We start from the raw sequence: 21,536 nt of genomic DNA on the forward strand, positions 1-21,536 counted from the left end.
TGAACTTTGCCTCTGTGGTAAATCTGACCCTTTGCTCTGTCTGCATTTGTACCCAATCATTGGCTTGTCCTTCCGTACATTCACTGTTCTTCCTTACATTCATGTGTTATGATTCAGCAACAATGAATATATAATTGAGACAGGTTTTTTATGACAAATAAAACATTTATTAAACACTGCTCAAAAAAACCCCCAAAAGTAAACAAACGACAAACTTGACCTGAAGTGGACTGCTATACGGCAGCTTGAACAGTTCTTAAAGCGAGAAATGCGAACTCAGTTCTTTAAAGTAGTATTCCAAAAAGTCCAAAAATGATTCACAGTCAGTTAGGAGAGACTTTCCTTGAAGTAATAAATTCTCTTTCACGACGTTACTGCTGATCCCAGCCAAAGTATGCCTTGCCCAAAAGATTTACGATGAAGGAAATAAACCAGCTTAAAGGCACTGACCTTTCCTTGGCGAAATTCTGCATCCAACTCTTTCTGCTCTTTTAGCAGGAGCTATCTCAGACACAGGTTACTAACTCCTTGTACAAAGATTAAATAAGGTCAAACCTGTTTTCCCGCTGACAACATCAACTTTCCTCGATCCTTCAGCTCCCTGAACTTTGATAAATCTTCACTCTCCAACTGGACTTTAACTGACAGTGATTTTCAGAACTGCCAGCACAACAATTCTTACAGTAGAAATTAAAACTCCACTTTTAAAACGAAAATGCGTCATAAAATCAAATACACAGCAGAATGGAGTCACTGACAAACCACGAACTGACCTGCATCACAGGGAGGGTTTCTCCTTTTATACCCTGTTGAAACAGGCCATCACATGACCTCTCACTGGCGGGAAAATTACATCACTCCACCATCACATCATGCCCAGCAGCGTCTCATTACATCCTGGTCATGTGACAGTCACAAGATACCCATGGGTATGTTACACATGTTACACCCACCATCTACTCGTAAACCTGCTGGCTCATCCTCAGCTCTACCATACTGGTTCCCATCTCTTTGCCATATGAGCTTAAACCACTCCCAATGACTTTAGTAAACCTGCCCACAGGAATATTCGTCCCCCTCCAATACAAGGGTAACCCGTCACATTCTACAGGTCCCACTTGTAGATACAACGTTCCTTCAGACACTCTCATTTGCTGCTGAACATCACAGACACACCACCTGTCACATCTACTATATTGGAGGCACTTGGCATTGTAAAATAGTTGTAACAGGACTGTCAAAGTGAAATCATTTAAGTTTACTGATAGGGGAATATTGGGTTATTAGGAATCATTTACATGCTATTTACTCAGTTCTGTTTTCACTTCTTTTGACAACGTATTTTCCAGGAAATGGATATCCTATTTGCCAACTTGGATGATGTAAATGTCACTCCAATCCCTCTAACCTCCACAGGAGCAGGAGGCATGGACAACCAACACTGTACCAAAGCATTACTGACACAATAGCAACATAACTTGAACAATTTCAGATCATTACACACACTAATCAATATATAAAGGTTGGTAGATATACATTTATTCCAGACAAAATATGGCCAGATTACAGATGATCATATACAATAAAGGTAATCAATACATTTAATGTACAGTTCACTGTAGGGCAGGGTAGGATACAGTACAGAGATGGGGACGGGTGCAGTTTCAACTGGGATGAACGTTAATGGAACGTCCAAAATCTAAAATATAAGAGCAATATGAAATTGCTCACTTGTAACCCCTACATCCATGTACTACAATGAAATTGTGTGGACTGCATCATTTGCAAGGCACTTTGCAGAAGCACGTTCTCAGTTTTCAAGATTTGGCAGCTCCTTCCTTTGCTATGGAGCAAATTTTAACCCACATTGAAGTAATTGGTTTAATTCAGCAACAGGCATGTAGTGCACTGTACCAACTATCTCAGCATAATTTTGAGCCAGTCTAGTGGAGACATAATCAGAATCCAGTGGCTAGAGTGCACCAATTATCTGAGTTTACTTCAACTTTGCCTGGACCATCCGCTTTTCACAGTGTCTCCAGCAGTGATTCCCAGTCTGGGATCTACACACACCTCGGTTAATGGTAGGGGTCCATGCATTAAAAAGGTTGGTAATACCTGGTCCACAGTGTCTGACTTCTCGCCATGCCTATTTAGATGTTTGTAAGTGTCACTATTTACTTGGATTGGAGAAGAAACTTCATTGATTCACGAACTTTGCAATGGGGTGGTAATCTACCAGTTGCTGGATCTAATGTAGAATCAAAGGAAGACAAACATGTTCCACAGAGGCAGGTAACCCACTCAACCGGGTTAATGCCAAGTGGTGAAGCTGCCAACTGATCAAATGGGGAGCTGTAGTGCTTCTTGGCAATGGAATAGGGCCAACAAATACTGTAGAGTGTAAAATCCTCACCTGCAGGAATATTTTCAGTCATTTAGATACATATTGCACTATCTAATTTGTCATTCTTTTTATTGACTGCATCTCATCTTTGCATACCTTACCTCCAGTATATACCGATAACAGAAAAAAAGTGCTGGTATTATTTTCATGCAAATTCATAGCTCTGATCACATTAAATACACTTTAGACTCAATTTAAGCAGCTAGAAAATATTAATGTAAGAAGTCAAGTCCTTTTAATACCACAGTGTCTTTCAATTAGAAGAAGTGCAGTTTTGAGAACCTCTTCCTTTGATGCACTGGCATCAACTATCACACAAGATGGGTTCTCCAATCTTCTGTAAGTTGTTTCCACCCTATTGTAAAAAAGATTAAATGCATATTTTAGAGAAAGGTCAGAACTGTTTTACAACACACCATGCAATTTGTTTATGCTTCGAAACAAGTGATTTGAAGATTTGGTGCTGGAACCTGCGAGATTTTATTGTCTATAATCTGATCCTTAATTTCAATTGCATTTTTCAATCCACATCTAAGCAATGTTGCAAGTCATTTAAGACTGCATTACTGAGACTCAGAAACATCATTCATGGAGGTATACCTGGCCACAGAATGTTCTGCAGGAGAAATGATGACATATAGTACCAGGGAATTACTAGATTCATTTTAAGTATACCTCCCTAATTATCTGATGGACTTGGAACATTTAGATCAACATTACTCCAATTTGAGGCTAGTTACAGAGCAGCAGATGTTTACATTTGCAAATAAATAAACGGAGACAATATTCAAATGAGCTTTTTGAGGAATCATCTATTAGCAATGCTTCTGTCCGCCCCAGGCTTTTCTGTCTTCACAACTGTCTGAACCTGTCCACAACACTGAAAATTTTGTGATGAAAGAGATTACAATTATTACAATCTACGTTCAGAAAATACAATTTTCTCTAACAGTTTCCTCTCTGAAGGGAGGTGAATACCAAGTAGTTGATCCAGGAGTTCAGGAGTGAAAGTGCCAATGAGTGTACATAAATGGAAAAGGTCGCTACGCTTTGTTTTCAGTCCCAGCATCATTTCCTTTTCTTCATCCATTAAACTAAATATCAGTATTGATAATAGGGGCTTGCATCTATAAAATAGTAACTCATAGAAGTTGTTTTACAGAGATATGGGAAGTAGGTATTAAGTTCAAGATTTAATAGGACACCATGGTAGCGTAACCGTTAGTGTGACACTATTATAGCTTGGGGGCGTCAGAGTTCGAAGTTCAATTCTAATGCTAGCTGTGGAATGACTGGGGTTTCTCCAGGTGCTTTGTTTCTTTCCACAATACAAACATGTACTAATTAGCAGGGTTAGTCATTGTAAATTGTACCATGATTAGGCTAGAGCTAGACTGGGAGTTGCTGGGTGACATGGCGTGAAGGGCCAGAAGTTTCCCTCTCACACTGCGTCTCTGAATAAATAAATAATACTTGGTTAAAAAGGTGGGTGAAGGAAGTAAGAGACAAGTGAAATGGGCAGATTATCCTGATGAACTCTGTTAAAATGCCTGCATTTAGTGCTTACTTCCATTTATTTTATTTAGCTCTTACTTTTGTCGAAACAGATTGTTTCTCTCTAGTTCAGTTTCTTCCTTTGTTTTCATTTCTCCTCTTTGTTCCAAACGACGGATTCTCTCCTCTGCACTGACTGTAAGCAACAGCACCAAATCTGGTTGAAGCAGATCTTGTGGACACTGGTATAATTCATGCTGGGGTGGAGGCAGGTTCTCCACTTTCCCACTTACTTCAGTTGCGATTCCATAAGCAGCAGTGCTATGCCAGAACCTAGAAAATAACACAATGTAGCTTACATTCAATGGAAATGTTCAGTATCTATGAAAAGTATAAAGACGGTGTGAATGTGGAAGAAATGTTAGCAATAACTTGTGCAGCTGATATTCTAAACTAACACCTACAAAACTGCAGATGGCTTTTGATAACTAGAAATTATTTAATTAGTGCAGTCAATCAGTCTCCGTTTCCTTTTTAACTTTCTGATTGATCATTCAATGGGATAGTGCTGTAATTGTGAAAAGAGAGCAGACTTCATGGAAAGATATCTGGGTAAAATTTAATAATTAAAAATACTAAACAAGTGAACTTAAACAATTTTCAGAAAATATTATGAAACACTTTTAATTAGTTTTAAAAATGTAGTTCTTATGACTCACTCCAGGTAAATAGATCTTCTGAAATTACATAGTCTACTGCAAAAAATAAGAATGATAGTGAATGAATAAATATTCTCTTTTGTATCTTCAAAATGTGAAACAGCAATGTACTAATCTAAATCCTAACCCCGTTATCTCCTTTAGCTGCAACACTCATAAAAATCTATCAATCCCACTGATGAAACTTGCACTGATGAAGCTGATAATCTGCCAGATACAGATTTTATGCAAAGGAATTCCTTCCTGGCATGATAAAACATAGGAGCAGAATTAGGCTATTCAGTCCATCGAGTCTGCTCCACCATTCCATCGTAGCTAATTTATTATCCTAATCTGATGACATGCAATCCTAATCTGATGAAAAACAGATGTGAGAGCACAGAGGAACATCTGAAAATCTCCAGGAAGACCTTCTTTGTTGCTGCTGCTGCTGTGAGGTCCGGGACTCTGCTGAGAAGAACAGGCCCCCAGTCCTCGGGGTCGCGTTGCCGATGGCCATTGGCAGGCCGTCTTAATACGCTCGGCAGAGGACAGTGCTCGGAGAAGTTGTGCCGAAGGGGATGGACAGAGGCTCGGAAGTTTGACAAGCTCGGAGTCCACTGCGGTCGGGGCGCTTTCATTGTGTACTGCATCTGCAAGGCTGAGTCCAGCACCGTGGAAGTTCATAGCGGAGTATTCTCTTCTGCCGACTGCGTGGGATGACGAGTCTATCGGGACCCTAGGGACTTGTGGAAACTGTGTGGTGCTTTCTTTCGAACTTATAGTCTTTTAACATTTTTGGATTATTTTTACTGTGCCCATGGTCTGTGTTTTTTTTTAATCAATTATGCTGTTGTTTGCACAATTGTAACTATGTGGTTTTGTGCAGGTCTTGTAGCTTTAGTTTTTGGTCTTGTTTTGTCTGGTGGATTTGGTGCTCCTTTCCGCGGAACGCACTAAGACAGTAGTGCGATATTAATACGCAGCAGCCTCTCTGGACTCTGGATTGGGGATTGCCAAACGTTATGTGGATTTTCTGGTGTAGTCTGTTTTGTCGTGTGCTTTTGTGATATCATTCTGGAGGAATGTTGTCTCATTTTTTAACTGTATTGCATTTGTGGTTCCTAAATGACAATAAACTGAATCTGAATCCCTCTCAACCCTGTTCTCCTGCCTTTTCCCCATAACCCTTGATGCCCTTATTAATCAAGAATCATCTCTAAATGTTCTGTTTCAGGTTTAAAATTGTTTCCCTTCAGATTTCTTAATACTTATTTTCCAGCTGTTCACAAAATTTCACTAAGTTATACATATATATATATATATATATATCTAAATTTCTCTTCATCATTTTGCATAATGTATCAAGAATTTTGATTTATTTTCTTGAAAATGGAAGACATTTTACCATATTGAATATCTAACCTTTCTGACAACGGTTATTTGACTAACAGATATATAATTTCCTTCTGCCAATTTGTGTGTGTAAAATGAGGGAAGAGATTAGCATTTTCACCATTTAAATGTCAGGAACGGGGACAGGATTGGACCCAAATGCAGGACTCAGACACTGAAGTACTAGGGACAGGACAGGATGGGGATGCCATGGCATGCAAAGGGTAAGACAGGCAGGGCTGGATCCCGGAGGTCAGGCGAGGCAGGAGGATTCCAGAGTTCATGGCATACAGGAGGATCCCAGAGTTCGTGGCACACAGGAGGATCCCAGAGTTCGTGGCACACAGGAGGATCCCACATGGTGGGCCGCATGGATCCTGGGCAGGGTTGCCTCCCAGGTGGAAACACGGAGGCCTGGGCAAGGCGCGGACACCTGGGCAGGTGTGGGGCACAACCCATGGGAAACGAGGGGAGGAAAGGGTCGGAGTCCCTAGGGCGGGCCGCATAGATCTTGGGCAGGGCTGCCTCCCAGGCGGAAAACATGGAGGCCTGGGCAAGGCGCGGACACCTGGGCAGGTGTGGGGCACAACCCATGGGAAACGAGGGGAGGAAAGGGTCGGAGTCCCTAGGGCGGGCCGCATAGATCTTGGGCAGGGCTGCCTCCCAGGCGGAAAACATGGAGGCCTGGGCAAGTCCCGGACACCTGGGCAGGTGCGGGGCACAACCCTTAGGGAGCAATAGGTGGAAAGGGCAGAACCCCCGCTGGGCAGCAGCAGTCCAGCCAGACCTGCCCGACAGAGGCAACAGGTAGGAAGGGGTAGAACCCTCGCCAGACAGCGGCAGTCCGGCCAGACCTGCCCGACAGAGGCAACGGGTAGGTAGGGGCAGAACCCCCGCTGGGCAGCAGCAGTCCCACCGGACCTGCCCGACAGAGGCAATGGGTAGTAGGGGCAGAACCCCCGCCGGGCAGCAGCTGTCTGGCCGGACCTGCCCGACGGAGGCAACGGGTAGTAGGGGCAGAACCCCCACTGGGCAGCAGCAGTCCGGCAACCAGGGTAGAACCGGATCCAGAGCGGGTGAAACAGGTACAGACAGGATTCAGAACCAGCAGTCCGGCAACCAGGGTAGAACTGGATCCGGAGCAGGCAAAACAGGTACAGACAGGATTCAGAACCGGCAGTCCTGGTACAGAGCGGGTTAAACCAGCTTCAGAGCAGGACGACCCCACAACTAGGCTCAGTCCCCGAGCCCCTTATAAACACCTGCTCCCTAATAGGCAACAGGTGTACCTCCTTAAGCCAAGATGATCCAATGGCTCCGTGTGACAGGAGGGCTGGCTGCAAGGCCCGGAGTCCGGAGTCCGCGGACCAGAGCAAGACCCAGAAGGCGGGCTCCGGACCGGACCCCAACACTAAATGTCAATTCTTAAATCAACCACTTTCTAACTACTTTGTCAGTAATGTTGCCATGAAATTAAATTTGCTTAATAATCTCAATCATTTCTGTTCCTCGCATGGGTGTGCCTGCCCAAGTCCCAGGACAGTTAATTCAGTGACAACCATCCTCTAGAAGCTTTGAAGATTACACTCACCGATCCACAATTACTGGAGATGTTTCCGATGTCTTTGCTATGATGGAGGCGGTTATGTAATTGCCCAAAGTATAAAAGGCTCGCCGAATGAGAGGTGGTTTTAGATCAAATGTTTTTCTTAAATGGCTAATACAGTCGTGTGGTGACTTTAAAAGTGTTGCTTGAATCGAATCTCTTAAAGCCTCAGTCAAAGTACTTTTTCCTAAAGATAATTGTAATAAATATAAAATAAAACCTCTGTTCATAATAAAAGAGCAATGATTTATTGCTATTTAATTTTTACTTAATTGTTATTTACTAACATCTGCAGGCTACATCTCACCAGAGACTTATACAGCATAGAACAATATTTTTTCTAACATCAAATAATTTGCCGGGGAACTCAGCAGTTCGAGCAGCGACTGTGGGAGGAAAAGAACTGTTGCTGTTTTGGGTCAAAACCCTGCATCAGAACTGAGAGGGAGATGCAAGATGGCTGACACAGAGAGGGGACATTAAAAAGTCCAAGGTGATTGGTGGACTGAGGAGGAGCAGAAGGTGATGGGTTCCTTGTTCCAGGTAGGAGAAGAGAGCAGTGGTGGTGATGAGGAACAGCGGCAGGTGAACGTAGACGGGACAGGAAAAAGATGATGAGCACGCGTAGCAAGGAGAAGGAAGGACAGTGTGAACATTGAAGACATCTGCCGGAAGGCTTGTTGCTTCAGATTCCAACATCTGCAGTCTCTTATGTCTCCAATATCTTTTATAATGTTTAAATGGACTGTCAATTGTGCCACATGAAAACAGAAGATCTGAGGAGAATTTTGTCATTAAGTGGTGATTTACTTTCGACAATGGGAGCTAAAGTCAACAGGGAATCCCACTAATTTCAAGTAGAAAAACCCTAGGGTACAATAAGAACTGAAGCTGTGATGGTTTTTGTCATTCTACAGTCTTTGGCTTCAGATAGAAAGGGAAACTTAATTAGGATGCCTTAACACAAATAGCCCTTTGTATTGGGGGGGGGGGGGTGGGAAAGGATTGATTCCTCATCCCCATAGCCTTTCTACTGCCTGCAACTGTATTTTGAAGAGCCAAGTACTAGTGATGAAAGGAGAAAAATCATAGTTTTATAATCTCTAGGTTCTATCTAAAAAAAACTTACAATTAATTCCAAACAAGAGAAAATCTGCAGATGCCAGACATCCGAGCAACACACACAAAATGCTGGAGGAACTTAGTAAGTCAGACAGCATTTATGGAAAAAAGTCCAGTCGACGTTTCTGGCTCAAACCCTTCAGCAGGACTGGAGAAAAAAAAAAGCTGAGGGGTAGATCTGAAAGGTGGGAGAGGGGAGAGAAACGCACCAGACGACAGGTGAAACTTCAAAGGCCAGGGAGGAAGCAAAGAGCTAGGAAGTTGATTGGTGAAAGAGATGGAAGGCCCTGGAAAAAGACGAAAGAGGGGAAGGAGGGGCACCAGAGGGAGGTGATGGGGGAGGGGCAAGGAGGTAACATGAGAGTGAGACAAGGGGATGGGAAATGAAGGGGTGGACGAGGCATTACCAGAAGTTAATTAATTAATACAATTAATTTATGTTAACAATGCATACATGAAATGTATTTTCTTGACCTAATTACTGCTTAATACTGTTAAAACTGTTAAATCAGTTCAACAATTTCTGACTTTCGAATGTTTTGAATGCTTTGGAAGTACATTAATTGTATTAGCTACTTAAATTTTAGATCATCCTGTTGCTAACATTAAAGACTTGTTCTTAACTTTATATAGAACTTATTTGTATGGAATGTCCAGCTTCAGTTACTGGACGCTTTGAGAAAGTGCCTGATACATGTTCAAGATTCAAAAGAGATGGGATCTCTTCACGATTCTCACCTGTTGCATCAAGTCCTTCAATCACAATAACAGGATGGTGGCCCTTTTTGGAAGTCCCACTATATTGATTCACTATTTGCAGAACCTCCTTGGCTTCAGGGAACAATTCCTCACACTGTTTGATGAGCAGAAATATAAACACATAATTCAATTAAGTAACCCTCAGGCAGTTGGTAGTTCTAATATCTGACTGTCATTGCTTAACACTGTCAGTTCAAGTTCAAGTCCAATTGTTATTCAACATTAATAATACCCATGAATGCAGCCAGATGAAATGGTGTTACTCCAGGGCCAAGGTGCAAAACACAGTACCAACGGTCACACATACAGCACGTATCACAGTAAAATATAGTCACACAAAAAACTATAGTGCAAGACCGAGTCCACGAATGTTGCAGCAGTCAGCGGCCAAACAGAAAACGGCTTGTCTTCTGTAGAGCGGACCCTTGAGGCAGCACCCACTCCAGCTTGGATGCTGTGGAGCACACTGACCCATTGTCTCTCTCCTGGGGAGCTGTAAACAGGCAACACCGTGGCTTGAGGCCTAGTGCTCACTATGACCGAAGTCACGCAGCTCTCCCGCCATCGCCAATAAATCAGAGAATCGGACGTGCAGCATTCCGTATTAACAATGCTCAGAGTCTTGTGATCACAAGAAAAGCAACGAAGGCAATCCCTTGCTTTTAGAGTGCACACCACTTTCATACACTGACGCCTCTCTGCAGCAAGCAGCACCACCAAGTCCAGCTCCTTCAGTTTTCCTGCCAACAAGCAACTTGATGATGGGGTAGACCTGCAGTACTTTAAGTTCTCAATGTCCAGCAGGATCTTGCAATTGTAAAAAAATTTTTTTAAAAAAGACAATTTAAGTAATTAAGTGTAGAAGAGTGAAGAGGTCTTATATATACTAGATATATCCCCAGAGCCTGAGTGTATCCTCAGTCTTTGGAAGAATATAGAGAGGAAATTGCAAAGGCCTTACTTACTTCATGGTTAGCAACTAGCAAAGTTCTCAGAGACCGGAAGATGACTAATATTCTGTTCCTCTATTCAACAGGGAACTACAGGCAGTTCAGCCTGATATCAATGGTGGGGAAGTTACTTGAGGAAATTATGAAGGTCAAAATCTGCTAGCATTTGGACAGACAGATGATTGGGAGGAGTCAGCATAGCTTTGTGTGTAGAATGTTGCATTCGTTGAATAGGTTAAGAGTATTTTGAAGGGGTAACCAAAAAGTAGATGAGGGTAAAGTAGTGGATAATGTCTAGTTAGACTTTAAGAAGGCTCTCAACAAGGTACCACATTGCAGTTTGGTGGATTCAAAACTAGCTCAGAGGTAGGAAGTAGAGGCCAGTGGTTAAAAGTAGTTTCTTGACCAGAGGCCTGGTAACTAGTAGTTTGCCACATGTTTGGTGTTGGGACCTTTGTTATATGTTATTTTATATAAATGATTTGGAAGTCAGTCTGCAGATGTCATGAAATTAGGAGGTGTTTTTGCAGTGAAGAAGGTTATCATAGCTTTCCAGGGAGAATTCTAATCAGTTAGGGGAGAGGGCTGAGAAGTGGCAAATGAATTTCAATACAGATCAATGTGAAGTGATACATTTTGGAAAGTCAAACCAGGATGGGACTTAATATGAATGGTAGGGCACTGGGGAGTATAATGGAACAGAGGGACTTAAGTGTGCAAGTTCACAATTCTTTAAAAATTATGTCTTATGTGGACAGGTTTGTGGGGTTGAGTGGGATCCAGGATCAGCCATGATGGAATGACAGAGTAGACTCAATGAGCTGAATGGCCTAATTCTGCTTCTATGTCTTATGAACAGGTTAGTGAAATGGGTGTTTAGCACAAGTAATAGGAGCAAAATTAGGCCATTTGGCCCATCGAGTCTTCTCCACTATTTTACCATTTCTGATTCATTTCCCTCTCAGCCCCAACATCTTGCCTTCTCCTTGTATCTCTTCATGCTCCGGCTAATCCCGAATCTATTAACCACTGCCTGAAATATACCCAGTGACTTAATCCCACTTAATTCCACTGATTCACTACTCCCTGGTTAAAGAAATTCCTCCTTATCTCCGTTCTAAATGGACTGCCCTCTATTCTAAAACTGTATCCACTGGTCTTAGACTCTCCCACATCCACTCCACATCTTCTTCACTTCTACTCTTTTGAGGCCTTTCGACATCTTATAGGTTTCAATGAGATCATGCCTCATTCTTTTGAATTTCAGTGAATACAGGCCCAGAACTGTCAAATGCTCGTCATACGATAAGCCTTTCAATCCTGGAATTATTTTAATGTATTGTGACAAGCAGAGCGACCCTTTTGTTTCAAATATATCACCTTTGTCTTTCACATTCGCATACTTGGTGCGTCACTGCTTATGGGAACATCTGTGAGGACACTGTAACTCAAAATATGATCAAGAACCTTCATAAAAACAGTGAACAGACGAGATATTGCAAATGCTAGAAATCCAGTTTTGTTGTAATTCTATCCTTATGAACTGAAAGCAGAAACTTGGATTTTGGCTTCCAGGCATCCCAATGAACTCCACATCCAAAGAAGGAGTTCTGAAGTTTAGTCCCTGTTTTAATACAAGAAACTCAAAAATCAATTTACACACAACATCCTGGAGTGTGATCACTAACAATTGATATATTTTAAGTATTTCTGATTGGAAATTATTGGGGTCTGGGTTTAATGTTTCAACAATGTTACACTCACTCTGTCACACTGGAGCATAAACCAAGCTTTTCAGATCAAGTCACCAGAACCCAAGGAATTGTTATTGGTTTATTATTGTCACATGTACTGAGATACAGTCCCACATACTGTTCAAACAAGCTTTTAACAGCATGCAAGACAACTGAGTAACAATTGACAAATGCAAAAAGTACAAGGCAATCACCTTTATCAAATAACCCACAAATGCAAGATCAATCACATGAAGCGTGAAATCTGATTCTGTCTGTAAATTTGCTGCTTAGCACACTGGCCTCCGTCAGATCTAACAATCAGCACACTGGCCTCCGTCAGATCTAACAATCAGCACACTGGCCTCCGTCAGATCTAACAATCAGCACACTGGCCTCCATCAGATCTAACAATCAGCACACTGGCCTCCGTCAGATCTAAGGATCAGCACACTGGCCTCCGTCAGGTCTAACGATCAGCGCACTGGCCTCCGTCAGGTCTAACGATCAGCACACTGGCCTCCGTCAGGTCTAACTATCAGCACACTGGCCTCCGTCAGGTCTAAGGATCAGCACACTGGCCTCCGTCAGATCTAACGATCAGCACACTGGCCTCCGTCAGGTCTAAGGATCAGCACACTGGCCTCCGTCAGGTCTAAGGATCAGCACACTGGCCACCGTCAGGTCTAACGATCAGCACACTGGCCTCCATCAGATCTAACGATCAGCACACTGGCCTCCGTCAGGTCTAACGATCAGCACACTGGCCTCCGTCAGGTCTAAGGATCAGCACACTGGCCTCCGTCAGGTCTAAGGATCAACACACTGGCCTCCGTCAGGTCTAACGATCAGCACACTGGCCTCCGTCAGGTCTAACGATCAGCACACTGGCCTCCGTCAGGTCTAACGATCAGCACACTGGCCTCCGTCAGGTCTAACGATCAGCACACTGGCCTCCGTCAGATCTAACGATCAGCACACTGGCCTCCGTCAGATCTAACGATCAGCACACTGGCCTCCGTCAGGTCTAACGATCAGCACACTGGCCTCCGTCAGATCTAAGGATCAGCACACTGGCCTCCGTCAGGTCTAAGGATCAGCACACTGGCCTCCGTCAGGTCTAAGGATCAGCACACTGGCCTCCGTCAGGTCTAAGAATCAGCACACTGGCCTCCGTCAGGTCTAAGGATCAGCACACTGGCCTCCGTCAGGTCTAAGGATCAACACACTGGCCTCCGTCAGGTCTAAGGATCAGCACACTGGCCTCCGTCAGGTCTAAGGATCAGCACACTGGCCTCCGTCAGGTCTAACGATCAGCACACTGGCCTCCGTCAGGTCTAACTATCAGCACACTGGCCTCCGTCAGGTCTAAGGATCAGCACACTGGCCTCCGTCAGATCTAACGATCAGCACACTGGCCTCCGTCAGGTCTAAGGATCAGCACACTGGCCTCCGTCAGGTCTAAGGATCAGCACACTGGCCACCGTCAGGTCTAACGATCAGCACACTGGCCTCCATCAGATCTAACGATCAGCACACTGGCCTCCGTCAGGTCTAACGATCAGCACACTGGCCTCCGTCAGGTCTAAGGATCAGCACACTGGCCTCCGTCAGGTCTAAGGATCAACACACTGGCCTCCGTCAGGTCTAACGATCAGCACACTGGCCTCCGTCAGGTCTAACGATCAGCACACTGGCCTCCGTCAGGTCTAACGATCAGCACACTGGCCTCCGTCAGGTCTAACGATCAGCACACTGGCCTCCGTCAGATCTAACGATCAGCACACTGGCCTCCGTCAGATCTAACGATCAGCACACTGGCCTCCGTCAGGTCTAACGATCAGCACACTGGCCTCCGTCAGATCTAAGGATCAGCACACTGGCCTCCGTCAGGTCTAAGGATCAGCACACTGGCCTCCGTCAGGTCTAAGGATCAGCACACTGGCCTCCGTCAGGTCTAAGAATCAGCACACTGGCCTCCGTCAGGTCTAAGGATCAGCACACTGGCCTCCGTCAGGTCTAAGGATCAACACACTGGCCTCCGTCAGGTCTAAGGATCAGCACACTGGCCTCCGTCAGGTCTAAGGATCAGCACACTGGCCTCCGTCAGGTCTAACGATCAGCACACTGGCCTCCGTCAGATCTAACGATCAGCACACTGGCCTCCGTCAGATCTAACGATCAGCACACTGGCCTCCGTCAGGTCTAACGATCAGCACACTGGCCTCCGTCAGGTCTAACGATCAGCACACTGGCCTCCGTCAGGTCTAACGATCAGCACACTGGCCTCCGTCAGGTCTAACGATCAGCACACTGGCCTCCGTCAGGTCTAACGATCAGCACACTGGCCTCCGTCAGATCTAACGATCAGCACACTGGCCTCCGTCAGATCTAACGATCAGCACACAGGCCTCCGTCAGGTCTAACGATCAGCACACTGGCCTCCGTCAGATCTAACGATCAGCACACTGGCCTCCGTCAGATCTAACGATCAGCACACTGGCCTCCGTCAGGTCTAACGATCAGCACACTGGCCTCCGTCAGGTCTAAGGATCAGCACACTGGCCTCCGTCAGGTCTATGGATCAGCACACTGGCCTCCGTCAGATCTAACGATCAGCACACTGGCCTCCGTCAGATCTAACGATCAGCACACTGGCCTCCGTCAGGTCTAACGATCAGCACACTGGCCTCCGTCAGATCTAACGATCAGCACACTGGCCTCCGTCAGGTCTAAGGATCAGCACACTGGCCTCCGTCAGGTCTAACGATCAGCACACTGGCCTCCGTCAGATCTAACGATCAGCACACTGGCCTCCGTCAGGTCTAAGGATCAGCACACTGGCCTCCGTCAGGTCTAAGGATCAGCACACTGGCCTCCGTCAGGTCTAACGATCAGCACACTGGCCTCCGTCAGGTCTAACGATCAGCACACTGGCCTCCGTCAGGACTAACGATCAGCACACTGGCCTCCGTCAGATCTAACGATCAGCACACTGGCCTCCGTCAGGTCTAACGATCAGCACACTGGCCTCCGTCAGATCTAAGGATCAGCACACTGGCCTCCGTCAGATCTAAGGATCAGCACACTGGCCTCCGTCAGGTCTAACGATCAGCACACTGGCCTCCGTCAGATCTAAGGATCAGCACACTGGCCTCCGTCAGGTCTAAGGATCAGCACACTGGCCTCCGTCAGGTCTAAGGATCAGCACACTGGCCTCCGTCAGATCTAAGGATCAGCACACTGGCCTCCGTCAGATCTAAGGATCAGCACACTGGCCTCCGTCAGGTCTAAGGATCAGCACACTGGCCTCCGTCAGGTCTAACGATCAGCACACTGGCCTCCGTCAGGTCTAACGATCAGCACACTGGCCTCCGTCAGGTCTAACGATCAGCACACTGGCCTCCGTCAGATCTAAGGATCAGCACACTGGCCTCCGTCAGATCTAACGATCAGCACACTGGCCTCCGTCAGGTCTAACGATCAGCACACTGGCCTCCGTCAGGTCTAAGGATCAGCACACTGGCCTCCGTCAGATATAAGGATCAGCACACTGGCCTCCGTCAGGTCTAACGATCAGCACACTGGCCTCCGTCAGGTCTAACGATCAGCACACTGGCCTCCGTCAGATCTAAGGATCAGCACACTGGCCTCCGTCAGATCTAAGGATCAGCACACTGGCCTCCGTCAGATCTAAGGATCAGCACACTGGCCTCCGTCAGGTCTAAGGATCAGCACACTGGCCTCCGTCAGGTCTAAGGATCAGCACACTGGCCTCCGTCAGATCTAAGGATCAGCACACTGGCCTCCGTCAGATCTAAGGATCAGCACACTGGCCTCCGTCAGATCTAAGGATCAGCACACTGGCCTCCGTCAGGTCTAAGGATCAGCACACTGGCCTCCGTCAGGTCTAAGGATCAGCACACTGGCCTCCGTCAGGTCTAAGGATCAGCACACTGGCCTCCGTCAGGTCTAAGGATCAGCACACTGGCCTCCGTCAGGTCTAACGATCAGCACACTGGCCTCCGTCAGGTCTAAGGATCAGCACACTGGCCTCCGTCAGGTCTAAGGATCAGCACACTGGCCTCCGTCAGGTCTAACGATCAGCACACTGGCCTCCGTCAGATCTAACGATCAGCACACTGGCCTCCGTCAGATCTAAGGATCAGCACACTGGCCTCCGTCAGATCTAAGGATCAGCACACTGGCCTCCGTCAGATCTAAGGATCAGCACACTGGCCTCCGTCAGGTCTAACGATCAGCACACTGGCCTCCGTCAGGTCTAACGATCAGCACACTGGCCTCCGTCAGGTCTAAGGATCAGCACACTGGCCTCCGTCAGGTCTAACGATCAGCACACTGGCCTCCGTCAGATCTAACAATCAGCACACTGGCCTCCATCAGTCAGTGCACTGAGTATCAGAGTTGGGACATTATGTTGCATTTGTGTAAGTCATCGGTGATGCTATGCTTCGAGTACTGGGTACAGAGATAGGAAGGACATGGTTAAATCGGGCAGAATGTAGAAAGGATTTATGAGGATGTTGGCAGGACTAGAGGGCCTGAGTTATAGGGGGAGGTTGACCAGGCTAAGTCTTTATTCCTTGGAATGTAAATGAAGAAAAGATTGGTGACTTTATAGAAAACAATGAGAGGCATAGATAAGATGGATAGCAATAGTCTTTCCCCAGGGTAGGGAAGTCCAATACTAGGGAGCATAGATTTAAGGTGAGAGGGGAAAGATATCTCAGCAATAAGTTTTTCACACAGTGGGCGGTGAGTATATGGAATGAGCTGCCAGAGAAAAGTGGTCGAGCCAAATACAACAGTATCACTGAAGAAGTACATGAACAGGAACATGGAGGGGCTGGTCTAGAGGGATGAGCAATGAATACAGGAAATTAGATCTAGCTGGGTGGGCACCATGGTTGGCATACACTCATTGCACCAAAAGGCCCGTGTTGGTGCTGTAATTGTTATGGCTCCATAAGAAAGATAGTCAATCAATGAAAGAACACTGAATTTCAATAACAATGTACAGGTAGCATATTTCTTTGGTCCACTGCACCTCAGAGTTCCAGGAAATCCCCCTTCTCTTCTTCTATTTGCCACTCTGGCCTCTTACCTCTTCTCGTCACCTATCACCTCACCCTGGTGCCCCTCCTTCTTCCCTTTCTCCCATGGTCCATTCTCCTCTCCTATAAATTTCTTCTAACCCTTTACCTTTCCCAGCCACCTGGCTTCACCTATCACCTTCTAGCTAATCCTCCTCCCCACCTGACCTTTTTATTCTGGCATCCTTGCTCTTACTTTCCAGTCCTGAAGAAGGGTCTCAGCCCTAAACATTCACTGTTTATTCCTCTCCTGCTGACCCGCTGAGTTCCACCAGCATTTTATCTGTGTTCCAGGATCTGAGTTCACCTTCATAATCTGGAATCTCCAACTCATTTTTAAGCATACAGACTCTTCACCTAAAAGTGCAGATGAAGCATTATTCCTCCCATTCTTTTGAGCAGATTAAACTTTGGATGCTTATTTTCAGAAGACGGTTGATGTTAAGAGTAGATGTACATGCACAGCCACTTGACCATGCATTCCATATATAAAGGACAAGAAGAAGGGGAAAAAAACTTCAAAAAATGGGGCAGAAAGGGATTTGACCAGGACTGGTGACCAGATTCTCTCCCCAACACAGGCTTTTTTGGCCTGCTGGGTATTTCCAGCATTTTCTGGTTTGAGTTCAAGATTCCAGACTCGAGAAGTAGGACTTACCTCCTTTAGAACGCTATACGCATCTTCATACTTATAGAATACGACAGAGTTTTTGATGTTTAAGACTGATGGGTGAAGCTCCGGCTTTTGAGTCAGAGACAAGCAGTTTCTGAGAATCTCCTTCTGCTGTCCATCACGGAGCAGCCGCAGGCTCTGCCATATCCTGCCCTCCTCGCCCGTCCAGTAGGTGCACAGACAGCTCTGCCCGCTCTCCCGTACCAGGTCCCGCAGTACACGCTCGGTGCTCTGGCAGCATCGGTCATCTTGCACCAGAAACCCTTTGATGGAAGATCCTTCCTGGTTGGGGAGAAACGCCGTCAGCTCTATGACACGGCACGTCTCGGGCAGCCTGGTCAGTTTGCTCTGCAGCTTCATATAGGTCTCTGCGTCCTGGATCCTGTTTTCAGAGGCGATGCAAAGCGAGTAGGTCTGAGCTCGGCTGAAGAGTTGGTGCAGCTTACTGTTCTCATCCCAGGGGCTCTCGGAGTTGGGTCTGAGGGCAAAATACAGCGGGTCCGCGCTGCTCTCGCACTCGATTGCGAAGACCCTTTTCGCCCATTGCTTGTACAGAGCAGAGCCGAAGGAGCTGGCCATGTCCCGGCTGCAGCGGAGACTCATCACCGGATTGCGGTGCAGGAGCTGCAGCCAAGGGAAAGGCGTGGTATCACAGGGCGCTCCGTAATCGAAACCCAGCCGTCTGCAAACAAGCGTGACGTATGGAAACCGAAAGAGTCACACAGCTCAGAAAACAAACAACAAGTCAGCGGGTCCACGTCCAAACCTGACTTCTCCAACTCACGCTCCTTGCAAGCGGAGGCACAAGGGCGGAGACCCGTCATCCAGTTTGAAAGATAAGGCGAGCTGCCGAAAGCGCATTAAACTGACTATCTTCCCTGTATAAACATACTCCGTGATCAATTCCCCCCTACACCGCCTATAACCCTTCAAGTTCACAGGGCAGTTTGTGTTTTTTTTGGCTTCAGATTCCAGTATCTATTCTATCTTGTCTCCATTAACATTACACAGAAGTACAAACACAAGAAAATCTGCAGATGCTGGATGACGTTACACAAGTAGACAGGCAGTTGCAGACGCCACTGCTGTACCCGCTATACCTAATTCATGCAACACACAAAAGATGCTGGAGGAACTCAGCAGTTCAGGCAGTATCTATGGGCAAGAGTACAGTCCACGTTTTTTCGGAACAGCAAATACAAAAGGAACATGACATTATCTTACTTACATAGTGTGGAGAACTACATATACCTGCTGACTGCTCCTGTGGCTCCTCCCACAGACCCCGGTATAAAGGCGATTGAGGTCTGAGCCCGGCCTCTCTGTCTCCAGGATGTAGTATGAGCCGATATCTCGCCTTTACGTCTCAGAGAGAGTTATTGATGGTGCATCACACTGAGGCACAAGAAATTCCAGATACTGGGATCTGGACAAAAAACAAAACAGCTGGAAGGCCATGCAGCATCTATGGGGGCAAAAGGATAATTGACATCTCCATTTAGGCTCTGCATCCGAACTGAGAACTCCCACCAATCAGACCATCTACTTCCTGCTTAAAAAAAACAGAAGCTAAACAGGAGGATCTGATATAGAAAGTCATACAATGTTGGTCTGAGAAAACTGACAAGATCCTTTGTGACTGCTTTGAGTTGGTAGATCAGTCCACGTTCAAAGACTCAGCTGCCAGTCTTGATGAGTATGTTACTACGACTTTTCCATCAAGGATCTTGAGGACGGTGCACCAAAGAGGATCCAGGTGTTGTCAGACTAGAAACCATGGATGAACTGGGAGGTCCATTCCCCAAACATTCAAATCAGGTGACCCTGACCCTTACAAGAAATTGCAACACCATCTCTATAAAGCAATGAGAGATGCTAAGGGATAGTAGTACCTGTACAAAATTGAGTCCTATTCCAGCCATTGTGGCTTATAATCTGTAATGGACTACAGAACAAAGTTGGGCAGCATTGCCAACAACAGCACACTCTTTCCGATGAACACTCTATGCACATTTTGAACTGAAGGGAACGGGTATGCCACACCCACCCTGACGGCATCCAGTGGCCTTGAAACCACAGTCACTGTTCCAGACCTCAGGTCTGCATTCCAGAGAGTAAACCCATGGAAAGCGCCTGACCTGGATGCTTTCCTGACCGTGTCCTTACCTTCTGCACAGAACAGCTGGCGTCAGTAATGTTAACAACTCCCTGCTTCAATCTCTGGTCCCCACTTGTTAAGAAGACCACTGTATCAGAATCAAGTTCAATATCAGAGGCACTTGTTGTGAAATTGGTTGGCTTTGTGGCAGCAGTACAATGCAATACATATTAATGGAGAGAAAAACATGAATTACAGTAAATATATACTGCCGCCACAATATTATTTAATTATCTATATAATTAAATAAGTAGTGCAAAAATAAAAAAAGTAGTTAAATTAAAAGAAGTAGTGAGATAGTGTTCATAGTTTCAATGTCCATTCATAAATCGAATGACAGAGGGGAGGAAACTGTTCCTGAATCATTAAGTGTGTGCCTTCAAGCTTCTGCATCTCCTCACTGATGGCAGCAATGAAATCAGGGCATGTCCTGGGTGATGGGGGTCTTTAATGATGGATGCTACCTTTCTGAGGCATCACTCCTTGAAGATGTCCTGCATACTATGGAGGCTACTGCCCATGATGGAGCTGAGGAAATTTACAACTCGCTGCAGCTTATTTCAATCCTGTGCAGTAGTCCCACCCATTCCAGATGGCGATGCAGCCAGTTGGAATGTTCTCCACATAAGAACATAAGAAATAGGAGCAGGGGTAGGCCATTATGCCCGTCGAGCCTGCTCCACCATTCAATAAGATTGTGGCTGACCTGGCCATGGACTCATCTCCACCTACCTGGCCTGGGTTATATATTTTATGTGTGACTGTATTTTCCCTGCTTTCTTCTGTGTGCCATATGTGCCTTCTGCTGTGTATGACTATAGGTACTGTGGTTTGCACCTTGGCCCCAGATGAATGTTGTTTGACTGTATTCATGTATGGTTAAATGATAATTAAACTTGAATTTGAACTTGGGAGCTGCGAGGTAGCAACTCTTCTAGCTGTTTCACTGTGCCACCGTAATGTTGTGAGATACATTTGTTCCTCCAGATGTAGCTTCTTGAGCATTCTCACATGCAATTGCTTCACTACAGATCACTGTGATTATATATCTGAAATAAATTATCTGCCAAAGTCTCTCTGCTTTTCTACCACTGTTTCATCTTGCAAAGCATAATCCTTCAAATACAGTCACAGTCATAGAGAAGTACAGCACAGAATCAAGCCCCTTGGCCCATCCAGGCCATGCTGAAGCCATTTAAACTGCCTTCTCCCATCAACCAGCACAGGGACCATAGCCCTCCACACCCCTACTATCCAAGTACCTATTTAAACTCCTAAACTTGAAATTGAGCTCACATGCACCACTTGTGTATGCCACACTCATTCCACACTCACATCTTTGGTAACCTTCTATGGTTTTTCTTTGTGGCATAGAATTATTTTCTTCGAGAATGCCTTCTGTACAGGTACAATAAATGTGCTACACA

At 45.7% G+C, this 21,536-nt stretch overlaps 2 protein-coding genes across 4 annotated transcripts in view; one reads left to right on the top strand and one right to left on the bottom strand.

Moving 5' to 3' along the window:
- Positions 1-7,577, top strand: part of LOC132400697 (uncharacterized) — an 86,603-nt gene extending 79,026 nt beyond the window's left edge. For all 3 annotated transcript variants that reach the window (XM_059981929.1, XM_059981932.1, XM_059981930.1), the window contains one exon: positions 4,765-7,577. In XM_059981929.1, the coding sequence (XP_059837912.1) occupies positions 4,765-4,882 (118 nt within the window). In that variant the 3' untranslated portion in view covers positions 4,883-7,577. The remainder of the gene's footprint in view (positions 1-4,764) is intronic.
- On the bottom strand, positions 1,518-19,007 carry cmpk2 (cytidine monophosphate (UMP-CMP) kinase 2, mitochondrial). Its single transcript, XM_059981938.1, has 5 exons — positions 17,937-19,007; positions 9,461-9,575; positions 7,586-7,787; positions 4,001-4,234; positions 1,518-2,762 (listed from the first exon to the last, which is right to left on the bottom strand). The coding sequence occupies exons 1-5, from the start codon at positions 18,552-18,554 to the stop codon at positions 2,633-2,635; spliced, it is 1,299 nt and encodes a 432-aa protein (XP_059837921.1). The 5' UTR covers positions 18,555-19,007; the 3' UTR covers positions 1,518-2,632.
- Positions 19,008-21,536: the final 2,529 nt, after the last annotated feature.

The sequence above is a fragment of the Hypanus sabinus genome, chromosome 10, assembly GCF_030144855.1.
Source record: "Hypanus sabinus isolate sHypSab1 chromosome 10, sHypSab1.hap1, whole genome shotgun sequence".
NCBI lineage: Eukaryota > Metazoa > Chordata > Chondrichthyes > Myliobatiformes > Dasyatidae > Hypanus > Hypanus sabinus.

Bases quoted from the DNA above. Each gene is read 5' to 3' on its own strand.
- cmpk2 (XM_059981938.1), bottom strand. From the start codon at position 18,554: ATGAGTCTCCGCTGCAGCCGGGACATGGCCAGCTCCTTCGGCTCTGCT. The intron at 4,235-7,585 runs GTGAGTGTAATC...GTTATTTTCTAG, and splicing joins TCTCCAGTAATTGTGGATCG to GTTCTGGCATAGCACTGCTG. The intron at 2,763-4,000 runs GTAAGAGCTAAA...TTTTTACAATAG, and splicing joins AACAATCTGTTTCGACAAAA to GGTGGAAACAACTTACAGAA.